At 34.5% G+C, this 20,567-nt stretch overlaps 1 protein-coding gene across 1 annotated transcript in view; it reads right to left on the bottom strand.

Annotated features, from left to right (window-relative positions):
* Window positions 1–12,816, bottom strand: part of LOC136038255 (ATP-dependent zinc metalloprotease YME1L-like) — a 54,181-nt gene extending 41,365 nt beyond the window's left edge. The window contains exons 1-3 of the mRNA XM_065721372.1: window positions 12,718–12,816; window positions 5,297–5,425; window positions 2,043–2,289 (exon numbers count right to left, since the gene is read on the bottom strand). Coding sequence (XP_065577444.1) covers window positions 2,043–2,289; window positions 5,297–5,425; window positions 12,718–12,750 — 409 coding nt within the window. The 5' untranslated portion in view covers window positions 12,751–12,816. The remainder of the gene's footprint in view (window positions 1–2,042; window positions 2,290–5,296; window positions 5,426–12,717) is intronic.
* Between the last annotated feature and the right edge of the window lie 7,751 nt (window positions 12,817–20,567).

The following is a 20,567-nucleotide window of genomic DNA, read 5'->3' as shown; positions in this document are numbered from 1 at the left end:
AATCAATACACAGGCTTTATCCTTAGCCATGGATATAATCTGTACATAACCCACTATTGCAATGGTTACTTTGTGTTTAGATTTTCAGTCACATTTTTGATTTCGTTACCAAAAGATGGCTTCTTGTTTCTTTTTTTCCTGTTCATGTTTGTTATTCTATTCTTGAGTACTTCCAAAGGTTATTTTCTCTTTTGTAGCATATATATTTTTTTAGCAGTGAGAATAAGTTGGCAGAGGTCTTTGCGAAAATAACTATTTTATTTTTTATCATTTATTGCCTGAAAATTTTTCTCATTATGTTTTGTTTTTCCTCGTTTTTTCCACTGTCTTTTTTTTTCGTGCTACTATTTCAAGCTTCCAACTTTTCTGATCTTTAAAAATGTACCATAAATCTCTAATATGATTCATTAATCATCAATTTTACGTGCGAAAGAAAAACAGCGTTCAACTCGAAACTGATGGAAAATTAACATTATCTCGTGTTTGTCTTTCACCTTTTTTTTTTTTTTTTGAACGTCATGTACAGCCAGTGCGGTCTCAGAAAATATTTAACATTTAGCCCCCAACCTTCGGCTATGTCTTATGCCTTTGGTAGGTAGTGTCCAAGTGGTCAGTGCTAATGATCAGGGACAGATCCAGCGGACAGGAGGGTGAAGACCCAGCAGCCCCCTATTTTAAATAAACCTATCAATTTGATAAATTATTGGTGCTCTTGTCACATTCCCCCCCCCCCAAGATTTTGCTCTAGATCCACCTTTGTTACTAATCTTGGACATAGGATCTTAAAGTACCTAAATCATATACAGGCTCTAATATGAATATATTCAAGCTAAGACAAGTGTTGCGAAGCAGAATAATTTTGTTTAAACAAGGCTAGGATGTTAGGAGGACTTTTTTGAAGTTTAAACGTTAAAAAACAGCTTAAACGTTAACAAACGTTAAAAACATTTAAACAATTTTCCTAGATTGTTGTCAACCAATTCTAACTATCTACATTACATTTAGAAGTAGAGACCTATTCTCCATATACATTCTAATCAAAGTATTGGTCCAAGATTAGGCTCTGTCTACTGGGGATATTACCCTATCTATTAAATTAAATGAGTATGGTTAAAACGGGTATAGTAGTAGTCCCAAAGGCACAATAGTAGTTATACCCCAAGGTACAATTTATATGCTACATGACTTTGATTAATGAACAGCCCGACATCCCATGAGTTTTGATAGAACCAACTGTAAGAATCGTACTGGATAAATTACTTCTCTGCTAACACCTTATTGGATTGCTGGATAATTATCTTACTGGACAAATTAATTTATGTGCTACACAATTTTAATAATTAAGTCCGAATTTTTATCGAAGGGAGGAGAGGGGGTAAGAAACTACAATCCATACTTCTAAATACGACACAGAAAAGACGAAAGAACTACCAGAAAAGTTATGAAGAGCTGATAGTACTGAAGTCAATTAGATATTAAATGGTTTAATAGATATATAAATAAATAATAATAAACAAGAAAATAATAATAATAAATAAGTAAACAATAAATAGACAAATAATAAGTAACTTGTACGTAATATTTCAAATTCAAATCAGATGGTTTCCCTTACGTAGAAGTAAAAGACCGAACTAGAAGAAGGCGACAGTGAGTATAAGCTTAAAGGCTACCTTAGGGTTGAATTTTATCTGAGACGTTTTTTCGGGCTAATCTCAGCCTTTTTGTCTGCAGGTGTGTCACCACGAGAAATGTTTTTTAGCCTCAAGTTTGCAATTTAAAATTCCTTTATTTGCATCTACGCATGTTCTACAAAAACTTCTCTACAGCAAAGAAATTATACAACTCAGAATAGAATCAATTTCAATGTCTTCTCTTGTCTGTATCAAATCCCAAATTTGGTAATTGACCGAAATAATTTCTTATAGTTTTTCCATCTTCGATCATTTTGCCCCTCCCCCAAATACGAGAAAAAGTCAGTATAAATGCCGTAGTTTCATAAATAAATAAAATTTTCAGACTAACTGAATAAAATATAAGAATACCAGTAGATAGACAGTGATTTGCAATTTGTTCCAATGCATTATTCAATAGGCTTGGACTTTTTATTCCTTTCTGTCCACCTTGACTGAGCTGAAAAAAACTTTTTTCTGAGACTTGAGAAGTTAAACAGGCTGATAAGAAGGATTCATCCCTTGCAGCTGCAATGGTAGACAATACTGGACTTAATCTTTCCATAACTTCGTCAATATTCTTTTCATTATTCATGAGAAATGAAAGGCTATTCTTGACCTAGAATGGTGTACACTGTTAATTGTGCTACAATAGTTAGCATTATTTATTCATTAATTTGCATTTAAATCAAGGGAAGTAAATGATCAGTAAATAGATAAATCGAAAATTAATATTAATTGAGCGACTTCCTTTTGTTTGAAATTACAGTCTTGTATCAATGAGCTAGAAAATCAAGTTTACACACACAAATCAAGAAGAGCAACGATTTACAGAAAAACAAAACAGTCTAAAGAAACTGTATAGAATGAATTACATGAAGATAGCAAAACAATTGTAATATCAAGCATCAGGTAAATTCTAGAAAAAAGGAAAAGGTTAGCGATGAGAACATATTCAGATTTTCAAAATGAATTATATTTTTAAATTAAGTATTTCAAACAGCTCATCAATTTTAAATCTCGAGACTAATTAAATTTTGGGCACTTTTACCAGTTGGATGACTAATTTTCTACCAAAAGGGAACAAGTGCCTTAAAATCCAAAGTGAGATATGAGGCAATTATTTACGTATGGCTGTGTACACCTGTTCTTTGTCTGAGAGAAAGAGGGCTGAAGTGAAAACTGAGAATGTGAAGAGATACCTTGAAGAGAGAAGCAGATATGAAGAGAATATCTTCTGCTTGAAATTAGCCTACACTCTAATACCAATGAGCATAGGGAAACGGTAAGAAAATCCAGTATATACACTCAAATCAAATAAAGCAGCGATTTACGGAAACGACAAAAACAGGCAAAAAAAGATAACAGGCAAAAACTTAATAGAATATATCAAATAAAGATAATAAAAAATAACTGCAATATCAAGCATTTATTAAATTCTGGAAACGTGGAGAAGGTTAGGGTTGAGAATATTTTTTAACTTACAGGAAAAGTTATTCATTTTTGCCTCTTAAAAAGGGCAGTAAGACAGCATAAACTAGATCTACGTTGCATGGGCAACGTGAGTGTTGCGGCAGCCTTTTCCCCCCTTCACCGAGTAAAGTGTTGCGAGAGCAACACTTTGGTTTGTTTCCTCGCTTCGATTAAACGCTGAAGTTGCTAATCTGTAAGGATCTTAAAATAAATACTAGGTACACCAACTCAAAGAAGTTACAAACCCCTCCATCGCAACTGGCAAAAGTTGCAAACCCCTCATCACTGAAGATGATTATAGCCTAACAGCCTATTATTGCTTAAAGGTCCCCTACAGGTCTTACCAGTGGTCTACAGGTGGAACCAAACTGGTCTTACCATGAAAAAACAACAGGTACATCAACTAGTAAAAGTTGCGAACCCCTCACTGCCGATGATGATTATGAGCTAAACATTTTGCTTAAAACTCCCTTATACGTCTCAACACTGGTATCGGCCTATTTTGGTATCAGTGTGTACCATACTACTGTAGTTGTCAACCCCATTAAACTTTCAAACTGACCATCCATTTTTGGATGTATTTATATATTTTTCATGAAGGAATTTTTCTATCAAAAAATAGATGAACTATGCTATCATCAGCTCATCAAGAACTATCAACTGCCGTCGAAAAAAAAAAAAAAATCTATCTGTCTTAGTTCAAAAGTCGACTTTTTTGCCATAGGCCAAGTTTCTAAAGTCATCATTTAGAAAGTAGCAAAGGATAAACTCTAATTTCTTTAGCAATTAGAGATCTTTTAAAGTTTAAGAGACACTTCTGATATCATTTCTGTATTGGCCTATTTTTGGTTTCAGTGTGTACCTTACTACTGAAGTTGTCAACCCCTGAAACTTTCAAACTGGTATATCTCATGAAAGAATTTTTCTACCAAAAAATGGATGGCATATGCTTTGATCAGCTCATCAAGAGCTATTGACTGCCGTAAAAAAAAAAGTCATATTCATCAATCACACCTAAGGTCCACACTTCCCATAAAAATTCTAAGAATTAATAGATTGATTCAAAGAAAATCAGAGGTTTGATGCCAGTCAGGATTTAAAATAAATCCCCCCCCGGAAGATCAAATCGGGGAGAACAACTTTATCAAGTCAATTTCTGCAGGTCCCTGACACGCCTACCAATTTTCATCATCCTAGTACATCCAGAAGCACCAAACTCACTGAAGCACTGGACCCCCCCCCTAGCTCCCCCAAAGAGAGCGAATCCAGTCCGGTTACGTCAATTACGTATCTACAACATTTGCTTATTCTACAGACAAAGTTTCATCCCGATCTCTCCACTTTAAGCGTTTTCCAAGATTTCTGGTTTCACCCTCCAACTCCCCCAATGTCACCGGATCCTGTCGGGATTTCAAATAAGAGCTCTGAAACACGATATCCTTCTAAATATCAAATTTCATTAAGAAAATCATTCACAAGTTAAAAATACCTCTTTTTAATTTTTCCAAATTAACTGTCCCCCACTCCCCCCAGATGGTCGAATTGGGGAAACGACTATTTCTAATTTAATCTGGTCTGGTCCCTGATACGCCTGCCAGATTTTATCGTCCAAGCTTATCTGGAAGTGCCTAAACTAGCAAAACCAGGGCAGACAGACCAACAGACATACTGACCAACAGACTGACATAATTTATGATTGCTATATGTCACTTGGTTAATACCAAGTGCCATAAAAACATGACAAAACCAGATTGTTGCTCTTACAACACAATTAGCATGGATCTGAGATTAATGATATACAAGAAATTTGGGGAGGAGAAGTTAGCAAATTATGCAGTGAACGTATTGATTTACATAAGCCTATTGGTATATTAGGTATAATCAGGCTGATTGTATATTTTTTTTTCCCCAACGAAATGGAAAGTATAGCTCTTAATCAGCAAAGTGCATCTAAAAAAACTTGAACTGGACAAAAAAGCTTTTGATTCTAAAGGAATCATGGAAAAACTCCCTAAAGGAATCACAGGAAAGCCATAAATGAATTTGTAATACATTCTAAATTTTACAGGAGTTAGCTGTTTAATAATTTAACCTCAAAGTTCTTGTATAGAATACAATTAAACAGTAAATTCCAAAATTATGCAATAACTTACCACTGCATCATTGATAGAATCTGTCAAACTTGTTGCATTGTTCTTTTCTTGGGAGAGCCTGATTCTACTTGATCTTGTAGATTTACCATTTAGGGCAGCTGCGTGTGATAGTGGAAGAAACTGGAATAGCTGCAATAAAAACAGCAGCATAACTCTACTAATGCAATATATATATATATATATATATATATATATATATATATATATATATATAAATAAGTTGTTTGTGTGTCTGTTGAGTGACGTCATGTCATCATGTCGTCATGAAGTTAGTTTTCGTCATGTTTGTTATGACGATGACGTCATTAAAGGTATTTAAGAAAATCCTTCAAAGACAAATTTTTAATCATAAGAAGATCGTGGACGGAAAAATGTTTAATTGTAAAATGACTGTAGAACCTACAATGGCAACAGCAAATGACGACCAGGAAACAAATGACGACCGGGACACAGGGAATATAAATGATGACCACGACACTCAAAGAGAAATTACAGACTGGGACACCGGGACACCAATGACGACCGGGACACAGGGAATATAAATGACGACCGGGACACAGGGACTGTAGTATATATATATATATATATATATATATATATATATATATATATATATATATATATATACATATATATATATATATATATATATATACATATATATACATATATATATATATATATCTATATATATATATATATATATATATATATATATATATATATATATATATATATATATACTAGTCAGCTGTATCAGTCGAATAATGTTGAAGAAATACTTGTATGCAAGAATACATTCTTTGGTATTGTTCGCTGCAAAATCAAAGCTGACTTGCTATGAAACACACAATCAATATCTAGCATTTTTATTCCCAGAGAAATAATTTTATTTCCAAGACCTATGTGCTTTTCAATGTCAAAGAAGCTATTTGAAGTCTCACAAGTATCTCTACAAGAGTTTTGGATAGAACAAAACAAAAATATATTGTCTTGGACATGCTTAGAGCTATCTTTGTGTTTGAAAAAAGAAAATAATCATCCCAAAATTGTTGATTTTTAAACCCCACAAGGCTCCCCTACTTCCTGAAGAGATTATAATGACTTTCACGCATAGGGTAAAGCACTTTCATTCTACTACTGAAGACCTGAAGAGTCATTTGGACTACTTCAAGCTGGGGAAAACAAAACCTACACCTATCTAGGAAACTGTTCTGCAGCCATTAAAACCAACCTCTTCAGTTATACTTAAGCAACCTCTTTAAAATATGTACAAGCAGGAAATTAGAAAGAACTACCTTAAAATATTCAATGGATCTTGCTCCCCTCATATCATAAGAGTTTTATAGTTAAAGCCATCCAAGCCAATCAGTTCTGCTGCACTATCAGCCTCTATAAGGGTTGACAATCTGGAGGTTAGTAGGAACTATCTCAAAAGATTCAATGAGTCTTGCTGCTCTCATCTTGCAGAGATTTTCAGCCAAAATATAGGCTAATTGCAAAATTTTCCATCTGTTTAGTTTTAAGCTCTGGTTCTGAACTGATTGCTCAATGGCAACCACCTCCTTAGGTTTTTACACCCCTCCTATATTTTAAAAAACAACTTTCTATGGTAATTTCATAGAAAAATGCCTTTTTTTTATTATGGTATTTTTTCTGAAAAATTGAAAACAACAAAAATTACCCACCTTAGATTCTGAAAAGTAAATCCCCTCCCCTACATCTCCTCTCCTTTGATGGGGCCAGATATGCATCTCCAAACTAAACATTATTGTCAATATTTTTGGTTTATTCTCTCTTGTTACAGGCTCTATTTTTCTTCATGTTTTTACTAGTCTGTGTTTTTCTGTACTGGGTCTGATTGTGCTTTCACTTCCACATTGTTTAGACCTGGAGCTCAAAATCAAAATGGCTCCAATTAGAAACCAAGAGGCCATAGTATTTAGAAATGTGAAGTATATACATACCTGCACAAGAATAAATACAAGTTTACCTTACCTTAGACCCTCTTATGCTGCCAGAGGCACCCAGGGCATCCACAAAAAGCCACCAGTTGTCCTGCATGTGCACTGTTGCCAAAACATCTTCCCGCTGGGGTTGTATTGTTGTGAGAATGTTGGACAGGTCCTGTCTATGTCTGCAATTCGTTGCTGAATGATGTCAGTAACAATGTGCTGGCCTGAGATGGATCAGACTTTCTGGTTTGTGACGTGATTTCTCCAGTCAATATTCAGAATCACCTGAAGGGAATTGTTTCCAAAGGCAAAACCCATCTCTCTCGTTTTTGACTTAAATTCCAGAACTCACTGTTGTAGAGGAGTGCAAAAAGGACATAGCCATTAAATAGCCTCATTTTTGATTTTGTAGAGAACTTTTTTGATCACACAACTAGTTTTAGTCCATTAAAAGCTCCACTGGCTTGCCCTATCCTCAACTTCCTGCTCACTTGACCCTGAATTTTCCACTGTGTTTCCAAGGTAACTGTACAACCTGCTTGACAGTGGAATCTCCATGCTCTATGTTTAGGGGGGAATCAGTTGTTGCCATGCTCTTTGTCTTCTCTGTGTAGATCTTGAGGCCAACTCGGCCAGCATTTTCATGGATAGTATTAATGAGACCCTTGAGTTTGGTCTTGTTACTTTCCATTAAGGCAATATTGTTGGCAAAATCCTGATTGGCTAGCTGTTTGCCTCCTCCAATTTTTATGCTGAATACTGTACAATCAAGGAATGTGTAATTGACAGCAAGGACAAAGAGGAATAGAGAAAGAATATAGCCCTGTTTTGCACTAGATATGATATGGAAATATCTAGAATTTCCTTCTTGAGTTTGAATGCAGCAGCATTCTGTGTTTTCATTTTATGCAACAATTAAGGCCACTATTTTATCAGGAATTACATAGTATTACAGGATTTTCCTTGGTCAACGGAGTCAAAGGCTTTCTTAAATTGCATGAGAATCAGGTACATTCTTTTTTCTCACCATTCATTGCACTCCTCAATTATCATCCACAGTGTGTAGATAAGATCCATGCAAGAATGGGATGGCCAGAAACCATCCTGTTTTTTATGGTTGTTTAATAAATACAAGTTTATGATATTAAAATCATAAGACTAATAAGTCAATAATAATAAACACATTTCTTTTTCAAACTTGTTTTCAAAATGTACTAAAAAATGAAAAACGTAGTTTTTTTCTCGAAAATCTATGAAAATAAGTGAAAAGAAGCTTGATCTTCGTTTTTAAACCTCAGATAATTTTATGTCTTTAACTTGTATTTCACTGACTTGTTTCATTTATGCATTTATAGCTTATATCATTTTGATATCTATGTTAAGTAAAACCCAATTAGCCAATTGTGTTTCATTATATTCATAAATTCTTGAGAAAAAATCTATCTTCTTCTTTTATTCCATTTTGAAAACAAGCTTTAATCTCTCTTTATTACTATTTATTATTTTGATTAATTGTTTGGCTCAAAGATGAATACACCAATTGATACACTTTTTGTTACTCTTTCTGTATATACTAATCATTATTATCCCAAATGTATATTTTTTCAGAAGAGGCCATGCATAAGATTGTTACCATCCCTTTTTTCAATAGCCCAGATAAGGTAATTTAATAGCTTTAAGCCTTCCTTTGTAAGTTTTATTTCAGAGACCCTTTACTAGTTGTGTTGTAGATCCAAGCTATGTAGACTATCTACAAGCAAACTATATCTCAGATGTTCCATTTCCAATTGTTTCCTCAGCAACAATCCTAGGTATAACATTTACAAGTGACTGCTTGTTTAAACTGCATGTAGACAATATTATGCACAAAGGTCACAACTCAATCCAGAGTTTAACAAGTATGTGCAGCTTAGGCTTCTCTGATTGTCAGCTCCCCCTAGTGTACACAACCTACATCAGGCCTTGAGTATTCCTGTTCTGTTTGGCGTCCCCAAACTCAGGACACAACTTACATGGCAGCTGAACCAGAAGATGTTCAAAACGCGCTACTAAGATAATACTTATTTCAGCAACTATGAAAGTGCACTTGAGTTGTTGAATTTGCTCACCTTATTTGATTGAAGACATGAGCTAATAATGAAATTTGGGAAATAACTATTAATAAACAAGAACCATCAATCCACACTTCCACCATCTACATGAATCAGCAGACATACTAGGCATAACAACAAATTAGAACCAGTCAAGTGACATATGAACAGATTTGCAAACTTCTTTGTACCATATTTCCTAAGTGTACTTAACAAGTAAATTAAAAGTTGCGCCATATTTTGTAAGTGTAGCTACCAAGTAACCATTTTCTGATTGTAGAAGTAGCATAATTTAGGGTTCATTTTTGGCTGCTACAATAGCTATTTCATTAAATGAATACAAGATACAAAATTAAGGAACTGAATATTTTTCTAAGGTTAAGATGGGTAGGTCCTTTTTCTATGCTATGCTTGAGTAAGTTTGTCAGTCTTAGAAATATCCTAGCCAAGTATTAGAGATAGGACCTTGAAAACACCTTCCTACAATGTGATTTCAGTTCTGAATTTATTTACAAAGCATGAATAACCACCAGCATACATAAGGGGCATTTATCTATCTAAGAAAGTAGTTGAGTTAGGTGAACAAAACTTTCAAGAATAGATCTGGAACCTTAGAGTTCCCCTGTAAAGGTATTTTGAAGTACAAACCTCTATCTCTTCCAGCACAGACCTTTGATAATCTTTCCCTTATAAATATAATGGAAACTGAATTATAAAACAGAAACCTTGATAAATTTATCACCTGTTTAAATGTGACATGAGGAAAGTGGTTTGACCCTTATACTTTTGCCCTGGTTATAAGGTAATAAAATTTGTAGATCTGTATCTCAAATTGACAGATATCTACCACTACCTGACCACTTTTGAAGGACACATACTAAACAGAGAAAAGTAGAATTATTAGATTCTTATTTTATGCTCTTTTGAACTATCATGGTTGCATTTTTAACAACACTCTTCATAAACCCTGATGGTCCCAAACATAGCTCTGATATGTCTCCATGAACCAAATTTAGTGATAGTTATGTAATAGGTACTTTGTTCCAATGGGTTTCTGCAGTCTCAGCTGGATGACATTTATACCTGTTGGTAAAGGTTAAGAATAGCAGCTCTCCAGAAGGGGACATGTTAGAAGAAAAGGAGGGATATGGAAGAAGAAAAGGAGGGATTTTTGATTGCTAGACTTTATGCTCTTTAGCTAAGATTGCTTTAGCTTTAGATTGCTAGACTTATGACTTTTAGCTAAGATACACATCAAAAGAGTCAGATTTTCATGCTGATTTTAAATATATAAGTTTCATCAAATTTAGTCTTTGTCATCAAAAGTTACAAGCCTGAAAAAATTTGCCTTATTCTAGAAATTGGGAAAACACCTCCTAAAATTCACAGAATCTTAACGAAAATCACACCATCGCATTCAGTGTATCAGAGAACCCTATAGCAAAATTTTCAAGGTCCTATCTACAAAAATGTGGAATTTCGTATTTTTTGTCAGAAGACAAATCATGGGTGCGTGTTTATTTGTTTTTGTTTTTTCTAGGGGCCATCATATCAACCAAGTGGTCCTAGAATGTCGCAAGAGGGCTCATTCTAACGGAAATGAAAAGTTATAGTGCCATTTTTAAGTGACACAAAAATTGGAGGGCACCTAGGCCCCCTCCCATGCTCATTTTTTCTCCAAAGTCAATAGATGAAAATTTTGAGATAGCCATTTTGTTCTGCATAGTCAAAAACCATAATAACTATGTCTTTGGGAATGACTTACTCCCCCACAGTCCCTGGGGGAGGGGCTGCAAGTTACAAACTTCAACCAGTGTTTACATATAATAATGGTTATTGGGAAGTGTACAGTCGTTTTCAGGGGATTTTTTTTGGGGGGTGGGGTTGAGGGGAGGGGGCTATGTGGGAGGATCTTTCCTTGGAGAATTATGTCATGGGGGAAAAGAAATTCAATGAAAAGGGCGCAGGATTTTCTAAAATTACTATAAAAAAACAATGAAAAAATAAACATGGAAAAGGTTTTTCAATTGAAAGTAAAGAGTAGCATTGAAACTTAAAATGAACAGAGATTATTACACATATGAGGGGTTCTAAAAATACTTTAGCATAAAGAGCAAGGTATTTAGGAGGAGATAAATACCTTGCTCTTTATGCTAAAGTATTTTTTAGTAATTTCAACTATTTATTCTATGGCCTTACTGATTCAGGGGTCATTCTTAAAGAATTGGGACAAAACTTACAATTTAGTGTTAAGAACAAGGTATTAAAGAGGGTACAAACCCCCTCATATACATAATAAAAATTAAAGAATATAAAAGTTTGTTACATAAGTTAATTCTTAAGTTATGTATATTTTTTACTAATAAAAAAAATCATTAAAAATTAAAACTTATAGTTGCCTTTTTATGTAACCAAAAAATTGTATGGCAACTAGGCCTCCCTTGCTATCCCTTATTTCCCAAAATCGTCTGATCAAAACAAAGAGAAAGCCATTTAGCCAAAAAAGGAATTAATATGCAAATTTCATTTTAATAATTTATGTGTGGAGAGCCAAAATCAAACATGCATTAATTCAAAAATGTTCAGAAATTACATTAAAAAACTAGTTTTTTTAATCAGTTTTTTAATCTACAGGCTAAAGTATGTCCTGGGAAGGTATTTTGAAGTACCTGCTTCTACTCCTTCTCTCTCTAGAGGGCCCTGACCTTTGACAACCTTTAAAAATATGTATGTTATAAAAGTTAAACCAAACAAAATAGATCATCTGCTTGAATGAAGTACAACAAAATTGTTTTCAGCTTCACAACTTTGCTCAATCCCAATTTATAAGGTTTTAAAGATATGCAAATACATTTCCTAAATTTGGAAAAGAAAACATTGATACTCAAATGATAGTTGCATTTTCAGAACTAAAGGCAGAGAAAAGGCAACTGGTAACTGAAATTTAAGGTAAAATATTGTTTTGTCATAATTTCAATAGGTATAGGCCTGTCATGTAGGCAAATTTGTGGCCTCTCTTTTTCCTCTTTTTATCTTTATTTTTTCCTGTGTGATTTCTGTCCTATCAACCTAAGCTATTAGACTAGGCTATATCTTTATCCCTATTACATAACAATATTTTCTAAAATGGTAGCTATTAGATTAGCCTAATATTTTACATACACTAACTGAAAAGACAAGAAATTTCGTAGGATTTTATAATATATACAGTATTTTCTACATTACTAATTCTTCAAGCTAAACCTAGACTGGACACAGGTCAGCATCCAATGCCTACTTAAGATTGGTTTGCATGGACTTACCAACTAGCCTATTAAAAGTAAACATACACTGTCAGCAATTTATTTTTCTTTGATCAAATAATTCCTAAACTTACTTGCTGACTACAACAGGAGGCAACAGAGAACATTTCAAAAGCTAAAAGTTTAGGCTTATAAATTTGTGATAATCTATCTGATTAAGTTCAGCAGCGCTGTCTATTCTGCGATAAAATTTTAATGGAAACGGAAGGTGTAATAGTTGGCGTCATTTGGCGAGGGGGCTGGCCAGGGCCAGTGAAATAGTTAAACTTAATCAGTGGTGTCATTTGGGGAGTGGGTTGTCTGGGGTCATAGCCCCCCTTTAGGATGAGTCCCAAATCAAAAGTCACAACTTCTACTGATTCGATTTGAACTGTGGAAAAAAATTAATAAAGAAGTGTCCTCAATTAAAATAAAGCTGTTTCTAATAGAGCTGTACTTGACGAAAATCTATTGTGAGCTTCAGTCCCAAATATATTTATTTATTATTTCTATTTCATATTTCACGACACATTTTATTGCTTTGTTGTTAGAGCCACGGTGACCGACATTCATTAGAATAAACTAATCGACCCAGGATCTGTAATAAAATTATGCATGTCGGTTGTCACAAAGATATTCTAAAAAATTTTCAAAATTCTGATTCTTCAGGCGAAAGACCAAAGCGTGAACAGCACATAGCTTCGCGAGAGCATAATTTTGTAAGCACGTTGACTTCGGGAAAAAGTGATCTTGCTGAATTGAGAGGATCAACTAAAGATGCTTTGAGAAGGAATTATTTTCTTTTGATAGACATATTGTACTCCAAGCTTAAAAGACACTTCAAGAATGCCTTTCCAGTATTAGAGTCAATCTCTATTTTAGATTAATTAAAAAAAACACAGTTTTTTTTTATGGAAGTAAAAAGCGAAGTTAAAACTTAAAACGGACAAAAATTATTACTTCACAGTCTATCTAACATATATTAATAAAGCTAGTACATATAAACCAAATAATTGTCCCTATGTTTGTAGGATTATAAAAAACTAGTACTTTACTGAAAACACAAAAACCAAGTATAAAAACAAGAATGTTGGTTTAGTTAAAACTGAGTACGTAGCCTGTGAACAACAAACTGATCTATAAAGCTTTTCATAGTCTCACACCTGCTGTAATATCAGTAATTTTCTGTATACAATTGAAATTACTTTAAAAACATAAACAACAAAATAGCTAAAAAGTCATTGAACAGCGTACAAAAATAACGGATTGATTTATCAAGTAATATTTTGGTTTCACCAACTTTAATGCCATTAGTGAGTAATAAACAATCTTATATTGTAAGAAATACGCTTTAGTATTACCTAAACTGAAGAACAAATAGGCCATAATATGAAGTCTGGAAATCTGGCTATTTCTCTCTATACAACAGATAATTTCAAGCTGTAATAAAAATTTCAAAGCTAGTCTATAGTCCTAATACTATCAAGACGGTTTCACTCTGAACTTGTCAAAAACTAATCATGACATGCCCTTTTCAGAAGCAAAACAAAAGCCAATCATTGGACCGAATTGTGCAGAAATGTTACCAAATTAAATGGAAACGAAAATTAAGCAACAATCCTAAAATGCTTTATTTTTATACTGTTAAAAGTGTCCTTAATCGGTTTGTTTTTACTTTACCAAAACTCCCCTATTGTTTTGTGTTTTCAGTAAAGCGCTAATTTTTTACAACATAGGGAAATATAATTGTTTGGTTTATTCGTGCTAGTTTTATTGATGTATGTCAGATGGACTATAAAGCAATAATTTTTGTTAGTTTTAAATTCCAACTTGGCTCTTCACTTCCTTCAAAAAACTTAGTTCTTTTATAATTAATCTCTATCCGTTTTCAATTTAAATATAATGTAGATGCAACACAGCAATGACCTTTTTTCAGGGGGCGGCAGCCCCTCATATACGGAATAATTTCTGTTAATTTTAAGCTTTAATGTTGCTCTTTACTTTCAGTTGAAAAAAAAACTATCTAAAGTTCTTACTGGTTTTTTAACAATCCTGAGAAATTTATGCTACACACAATGGTGTATACGATTTTTGAAGGTGGGCTACCTCGACCGTTAGGAAAGAGTAACTATTTTTCTAAAGAAGATTTTTAAGGTTTTCAAAACCTCAGCAAAATGTTGGTATGTCTAACTTATTTCACTAAACATCTCTCCCGCACCCCAGAAAAAGACCAACAAACTTTACCCATACAGGTGTGAAATAGCAATAAACAAGAACAAGTTGGAAAATAATCTGACAACTAGAAAGATATCACAGAAAAAGAAAATGCAAATAGGCTCGTAGTGCTATGATTTCTCTATATACACTACAAATAGTTTTATTCTGTTTATTAAATAGTAAAAAATGAAATAATACAAATAAATAGATATAACAATAAATAATCCCTCTTTGACGATACAACTTTGAGTGGTTCCTGAGTCATATGGCTATATCTCTCCAACCCCTAAGTGGCAAGGGGTTAAGGTCCGGGGCGTAATCTTTTCCAAAAATAGTGTATGGAATATTTCACAATTAAAAAAAAACCAACAAAATGTTGGATTAGCTGAACAATAATCCTATATAAGGCACAAAACCATGATTGAAAAAAAATGCCTGATTAAGAAACTGAACCCTTACCATTCTGATTACATGTCTAACGCGCTAGTAACTGAATTACGGCGGCTAATGATCGAATTCGATCTATTTGTTCTTGTAGGACCATAACTATGTAACTTACAGCTCTTTTCTCGTAGACTATGGAGAGTTATGTCATCACCAAAAGCATAGTTATTGGAACTTATTCAGCAAATACATTGGCAATTGGCTGTTAGAAAACACTGAGTTAATGAAAGGGTCTATTATAAAAACTGGTAGTATTAAGATATGTTTGGCAAAGCTGAACTTTCGCAAACAGAAGGAGGGAAGAGGGTACGCCAAGGAATAGGCATTTGGAATTGCGGGATTCAATTATTTGTTATTCTATGAATTTCTTCCTCTTAAGAACATTCGATATTTCAAAAATCCTTTTGCAAGCCTCAAAGTCGGCTGACCGTGTTAAAGAGTTCATAGTGAATTCCCCCAACGGACTAATGAGACTTACTAAGGGGACTAGGAGGAGGAGTATAGGGGAGGGTTCTTGTAAATCTCCATTTAAGGATTGGGCCGTAAATAATTACAATGGTACCGTTTTATACTTATAAGCTTTTCCACTTAAGAAGTGGCACCAAAAGTGCCGTTTTTAGTGCTATATGGCACTTACAGATGGTAGAACTGACAAGAAGCACGTATATATGCACAATAACTTTTAAATGAGCTATTAAACATCTCTCTAAAAATTTCTGGTGGCCCATTAGTCCCAGCTTTTCTACTTGAGACATGGCACAAACAGTATCATTTTAAGTGTCATTTGGCACATGCAGGTGGTGGAATTTAAAGTGAGCTATTAAACTACGATGTTTTGAGAGCCCGCTAGCCCCACTCCTTGAGAAATGGCACAGAAAGTTCCATTTTTGTACCATATGGCGGAATTTATAAGAGGCACGTAGATGTGAGAAATAGATTTTGAATGAGCCATTAAGCATCTCGTTACAATGTTCTAGTAATCCGCTAGCCCTGGAAAAAAAAATAAAAAATTCTTGAGATAGATCAGTGCTACCCTTGCAAAAAGTGGCTTTCCTTGTTGTTCAAGGTTGGGGACTGTAAATTCCCTGAATATGGTTTTCAACTATACTGATTCCAATAGTAAACTTGTCATCTTGATCTGACGCCACTTTCGAGGGGTTTCAGGCTTTTTTCGAAACCACCATAAATTTCTTTTCGAAATATACTTTTACTTTTAAGACGAACCGAAATAATAGTTACCATTCCTGAATCAATGTCAGATGGCAATTTTTTTCACAAGCCAGTTTTTTTCAAAACACGTTTTTTAACTTATGGTTACTATGGGCTGTTGTTCGCTCTTTACTAGGTTGCAGCTACCCCCACAACCATGATGTTGATTCACTACACTTTCTCAATACTAGCCGACTAGCTACTGTAGCAGCCCATTACACAGAAGCTTATATTGACACAACCCCGGTGGCCTTGAAAATGGATCTCGTGAGAAAATATATTGCCTCTAGCCAATAAGCCAAAAGATCTCGTTGAACTTCACAATCGTATGAAGGCAATAGCGCATTCCGAAGTTTTCAAAATTGTACAAATCTTGATTACTCTGCTTATCACAACGGCTAGTAATGAGAGATTCTTTTTTATACTTAGCCTGATTAAAACCTATTTAAGGTCAACAATGGGCGAGTAAAGGGTCAGTGATCTGATATTAATGTTTAGCGAAACGACTCTTGTGAAATAATTGGATTTCTATGCTATGGTTGATATCTTTATGAAAATGAGACCTCGGCAATTTGAAATGCTGGAATAAAACTGAAAATTACTTTCCAACTTAAGTTCTGTTGATAAAAAAAGAAAGAAAAAAAGCTTATTATTATTAGTCAATTTTAAGACAGGCCTGTGTTAACCACTGCGAAGAAAGATTATTCTTAAACAACTGTGAGCCAACCACATTAGGGGACCCATAGAGGTTGCTTAGCCCCCCCTCTCTAGTTCAAAATGAAATGACACCGCTAAACTTAATTTCGTTAATCTGATGGGAAAATATCATTACAAGCATAAAAAATAGACATAGCAAAACTTTAATAGGTAAACCAAATAATTTAACACTTGGCAAATTTCTGACACCAAAACAGCTCAAGCTATTTTGGTGTCAGGAAAACCATGTGAAATCAGGGTCAGCATATAAGTAGTGTTGGGTTGGTATTTAAGTACTGGCATTCAGAGGCATCCCAAAGTATTAGGACCCAGATTCAGATATTGTGCGGATGTCGTCCAGGCTTTCGGTTTCTGGCAGTCAGGCAGAGAGACACCCACCTTAGGGATCTAAATTAGGGCTCGATCAATATTATCTTGCCGATATGAGGTCCAGTGTCACTATTGGACATCGGGAAAAAATACGAGTTATCGGCCGATATTTTTTTTTTTGTATGTGCGACTTGTCCAGAAGAGGGCACCACATTTCCTCAGGTAAGTTTTCTTGGGGGCGGAGCCACCAGCTAAGTCCGGTCCTGGTGGAGAGAGCAGCAAAGGTAAATCCAATGAAGTTAAACTCTATTTGTTGTCAAAAAACACCTGGTGTAGCAACGTTCTAAATGTATGGTGGCTTGAATAACGTATATCTTCTACCAAAACAACTAATAAGATTACATTGAACCATACATTTCTGTTTAATGAATGTTCACTTGCGTGGGCGAAAGATCCAAGACTCAATCGGGTAAAACCATGACATCCAGTGAGGGGCACAGCTAAGGGGAAGAAGGGGTGTTGTGAGGTGGGGAGTTCCAAGGTGCCGCCTCTGCTTGCCAACAACTTGGAAAATTTACCTATTTACCTTGGAAATTTAGCTTGTGTGTCTGCATCTGTTGGCATACTGGACGATTTCATCAACGCATTCTTTAAATCCATCCTCCAAACTTAAAACCCTAGCTGCACCCCTGTATCCAGTGTCCCTCGCACGGACTCGTTTGCAATAGACAATATATGAATGTAATGCATAGTTTTTACATTAATATGTGAATGATTAAGATTCTGAATGATTAAATGATTAAAAGTCCCGCTATTGAAATTTTGGTTTTGAATAAGCAATTTAAATAAATATCTTACACTTCTTTCAATCATATTTCGAGGTATTTGCGTTTACGTAACTATACCCGCTAATTTTCGGACGGTGAATTATTGAGGCTGTTTGTTGGTGTCTAATAGACCAGAGAGAAACATGTAAGTACGAATATGGGCAGAGAATGGGAGATTTAAATTTTAGGTAGAGTTTTTTCCCGGGTGGAAATTTATCCTCTAATTATATCTATATCATATCGATACGATACTGATATATCGGTATCGGGCCCAAAAATCCATATCGGTCAGACCCAAATCTAAATGCCCATGAGCGCACACTCGCCAAAATTTGTCTTAATTAAAAATTAATCATTTACAGAATTTTCAGCATCTTTCAATTTATTCCATAATCTTAAAAGTTGCTAATTTATTTGTCAATTCTATTACATAAAAAATTGTTTAATTTGTAGAAAGAGTCGGAGCAAATATTATTCAGGGATACGTAAAACTTTTACCATTCCATTCCTTAGTGTTACCAGAAGAGTTTGAGTCAACGCTATAGCGTTGCATTTAGTTAAGCCCATAAGGCTTTAATGATTTTTTTTCAGAGGCACTTGATATAGAAGGGGTGGTTGTATAAACTTCGGAGAGGGCTCATTCGATTGGAATCTGAAGCTCTAGTGCCATTTCTAACAGTTAAAAGTAATTGGAGATAAACTAGCCCCACCCCACGCCCTGTTTTCCCCAAATGCCTCCAAAATTTTGAGACAGCCATTTTGTTCACAATATTCCAAAGATCATATATCAATGCCTCTGGGGTTAACAAAACCCTGGAGAGCCTGAGGACGATCAGAAGGCAACCAGCCCCCCCCCCCCTTTCATAACCTATTTTCTCCAAAGGCCTCCAGTCACAATTTTGAGATAGCCAATTTGTTCAAAATAGTCCAAATGCAAATAGCTATGCTTCCTGGGATGAAACCCCAGTAAGCACCAATGACGCAATAGGCTTTAGAATTTACAGTTAGGGAGGGGGACAGTAGCAAAACTCTTATTTGCAGTGATTTTTGTTCGTTTTGAGCTTGATTAGTATATATTGTTTGTTTTTGGCTATGATTGTTTATTTATTTCCTGTTCGTTTTGAGTTTCATTTATTCTTCAATAGTAATTTCTGGTCGTTTTGAGTTTGAATTTATTTCTGCTGATCTTGAGTTTAATACGACTTTTATTTTTCTTTGATAAACTTCATTTTTGTATTTTTTTTTTTATTTTTATTTTTTTTAATGAATAATATTAAAAGAAAACCGTATCGGAAAAGTTGCTAAATACCCGAAGTAAACTATATTGTACCTACATTTATAAAAGATACTAAGTATAAAACTATATTTTATATAAATATACCATTGTAATATAATATACTATATGCTACTGAAGATGGCTAATAGATTACAGCAAATATAATATAATACAGAAACCTTTGTTATTGTACTTTGCTATTAAATGCCCCATTTGGGGTCCAAATGCCCCATTTGCGCTTTCACATTTGTTGATCTCCATTAAAATTTTGTCACTTTAAGTTAACGCCCTTTGAATTAACGCAACTAAAATCATAGAATAGTTGCCTAGCTAGGCAGTATCAACTTAAAAGGCGTCATGCGCAACAGAAAATTCAAAGCAGAGCGAAAAAAGCTAAAAAACATACTCAGCTTTTGACTTTTTTGCTATTGCAATTTGAGATTCGCGTTGCTACACTTATTAAAAACTAAATTTTAATTAGAGCATAAAGGTGATATTAGAGCAAAGATCGTCCTTGTCGGCCAACCAAATAGGGCCAAACAAAAACAGGTCCCCGAATCGGGTGGGAGAAAATCATAAGGAAAGATCTATAGGAGATGGGAGCTTCTTGGCAGGATGCAAAGAAGAAGGCTTTGGATAGATTAGGATGGAGGAGCGTCCGTAACTATGTTGGCCTCAGGCAGCTTAGTGCTGCTGTGAGTTGTTAGTAGTAGTAGTAGCAAAGGTGAGAGTGAAAGGAAGCAAACTAGAAATGCAGAGAGAAATGCTTTTGTTTTTAGTAGTATGTTTGAATTCTATATTTTTTTACATTGTATAATTACCTTGTTTATTATTTTGTGTTGAAATTAGACTTTGCCCAGTTTATATAAAAATAATTTTTTATTAAAACGGTCACAGTGACTCACCAAGGGATACAATTGACAACGAAAAGTATAGGGGAACAGGA

Source organism: Artemia franciscana, chromosome 17 (assembly GCF_032884065.1).
Source record: "Artemia franciscana chromosome 17, ASM3288406v1, whole genome shotgun sequence".
Classification (NCBI taxonomy): Eukaryota; Metazoa; Arthropoda; class Branchiopoda; order Anostraca; family Artemiidae; genus Artemia; species Artemia franciscana.
This window is presented reverse-complemented; position numbering and strand designations above follow the sequence as displayed.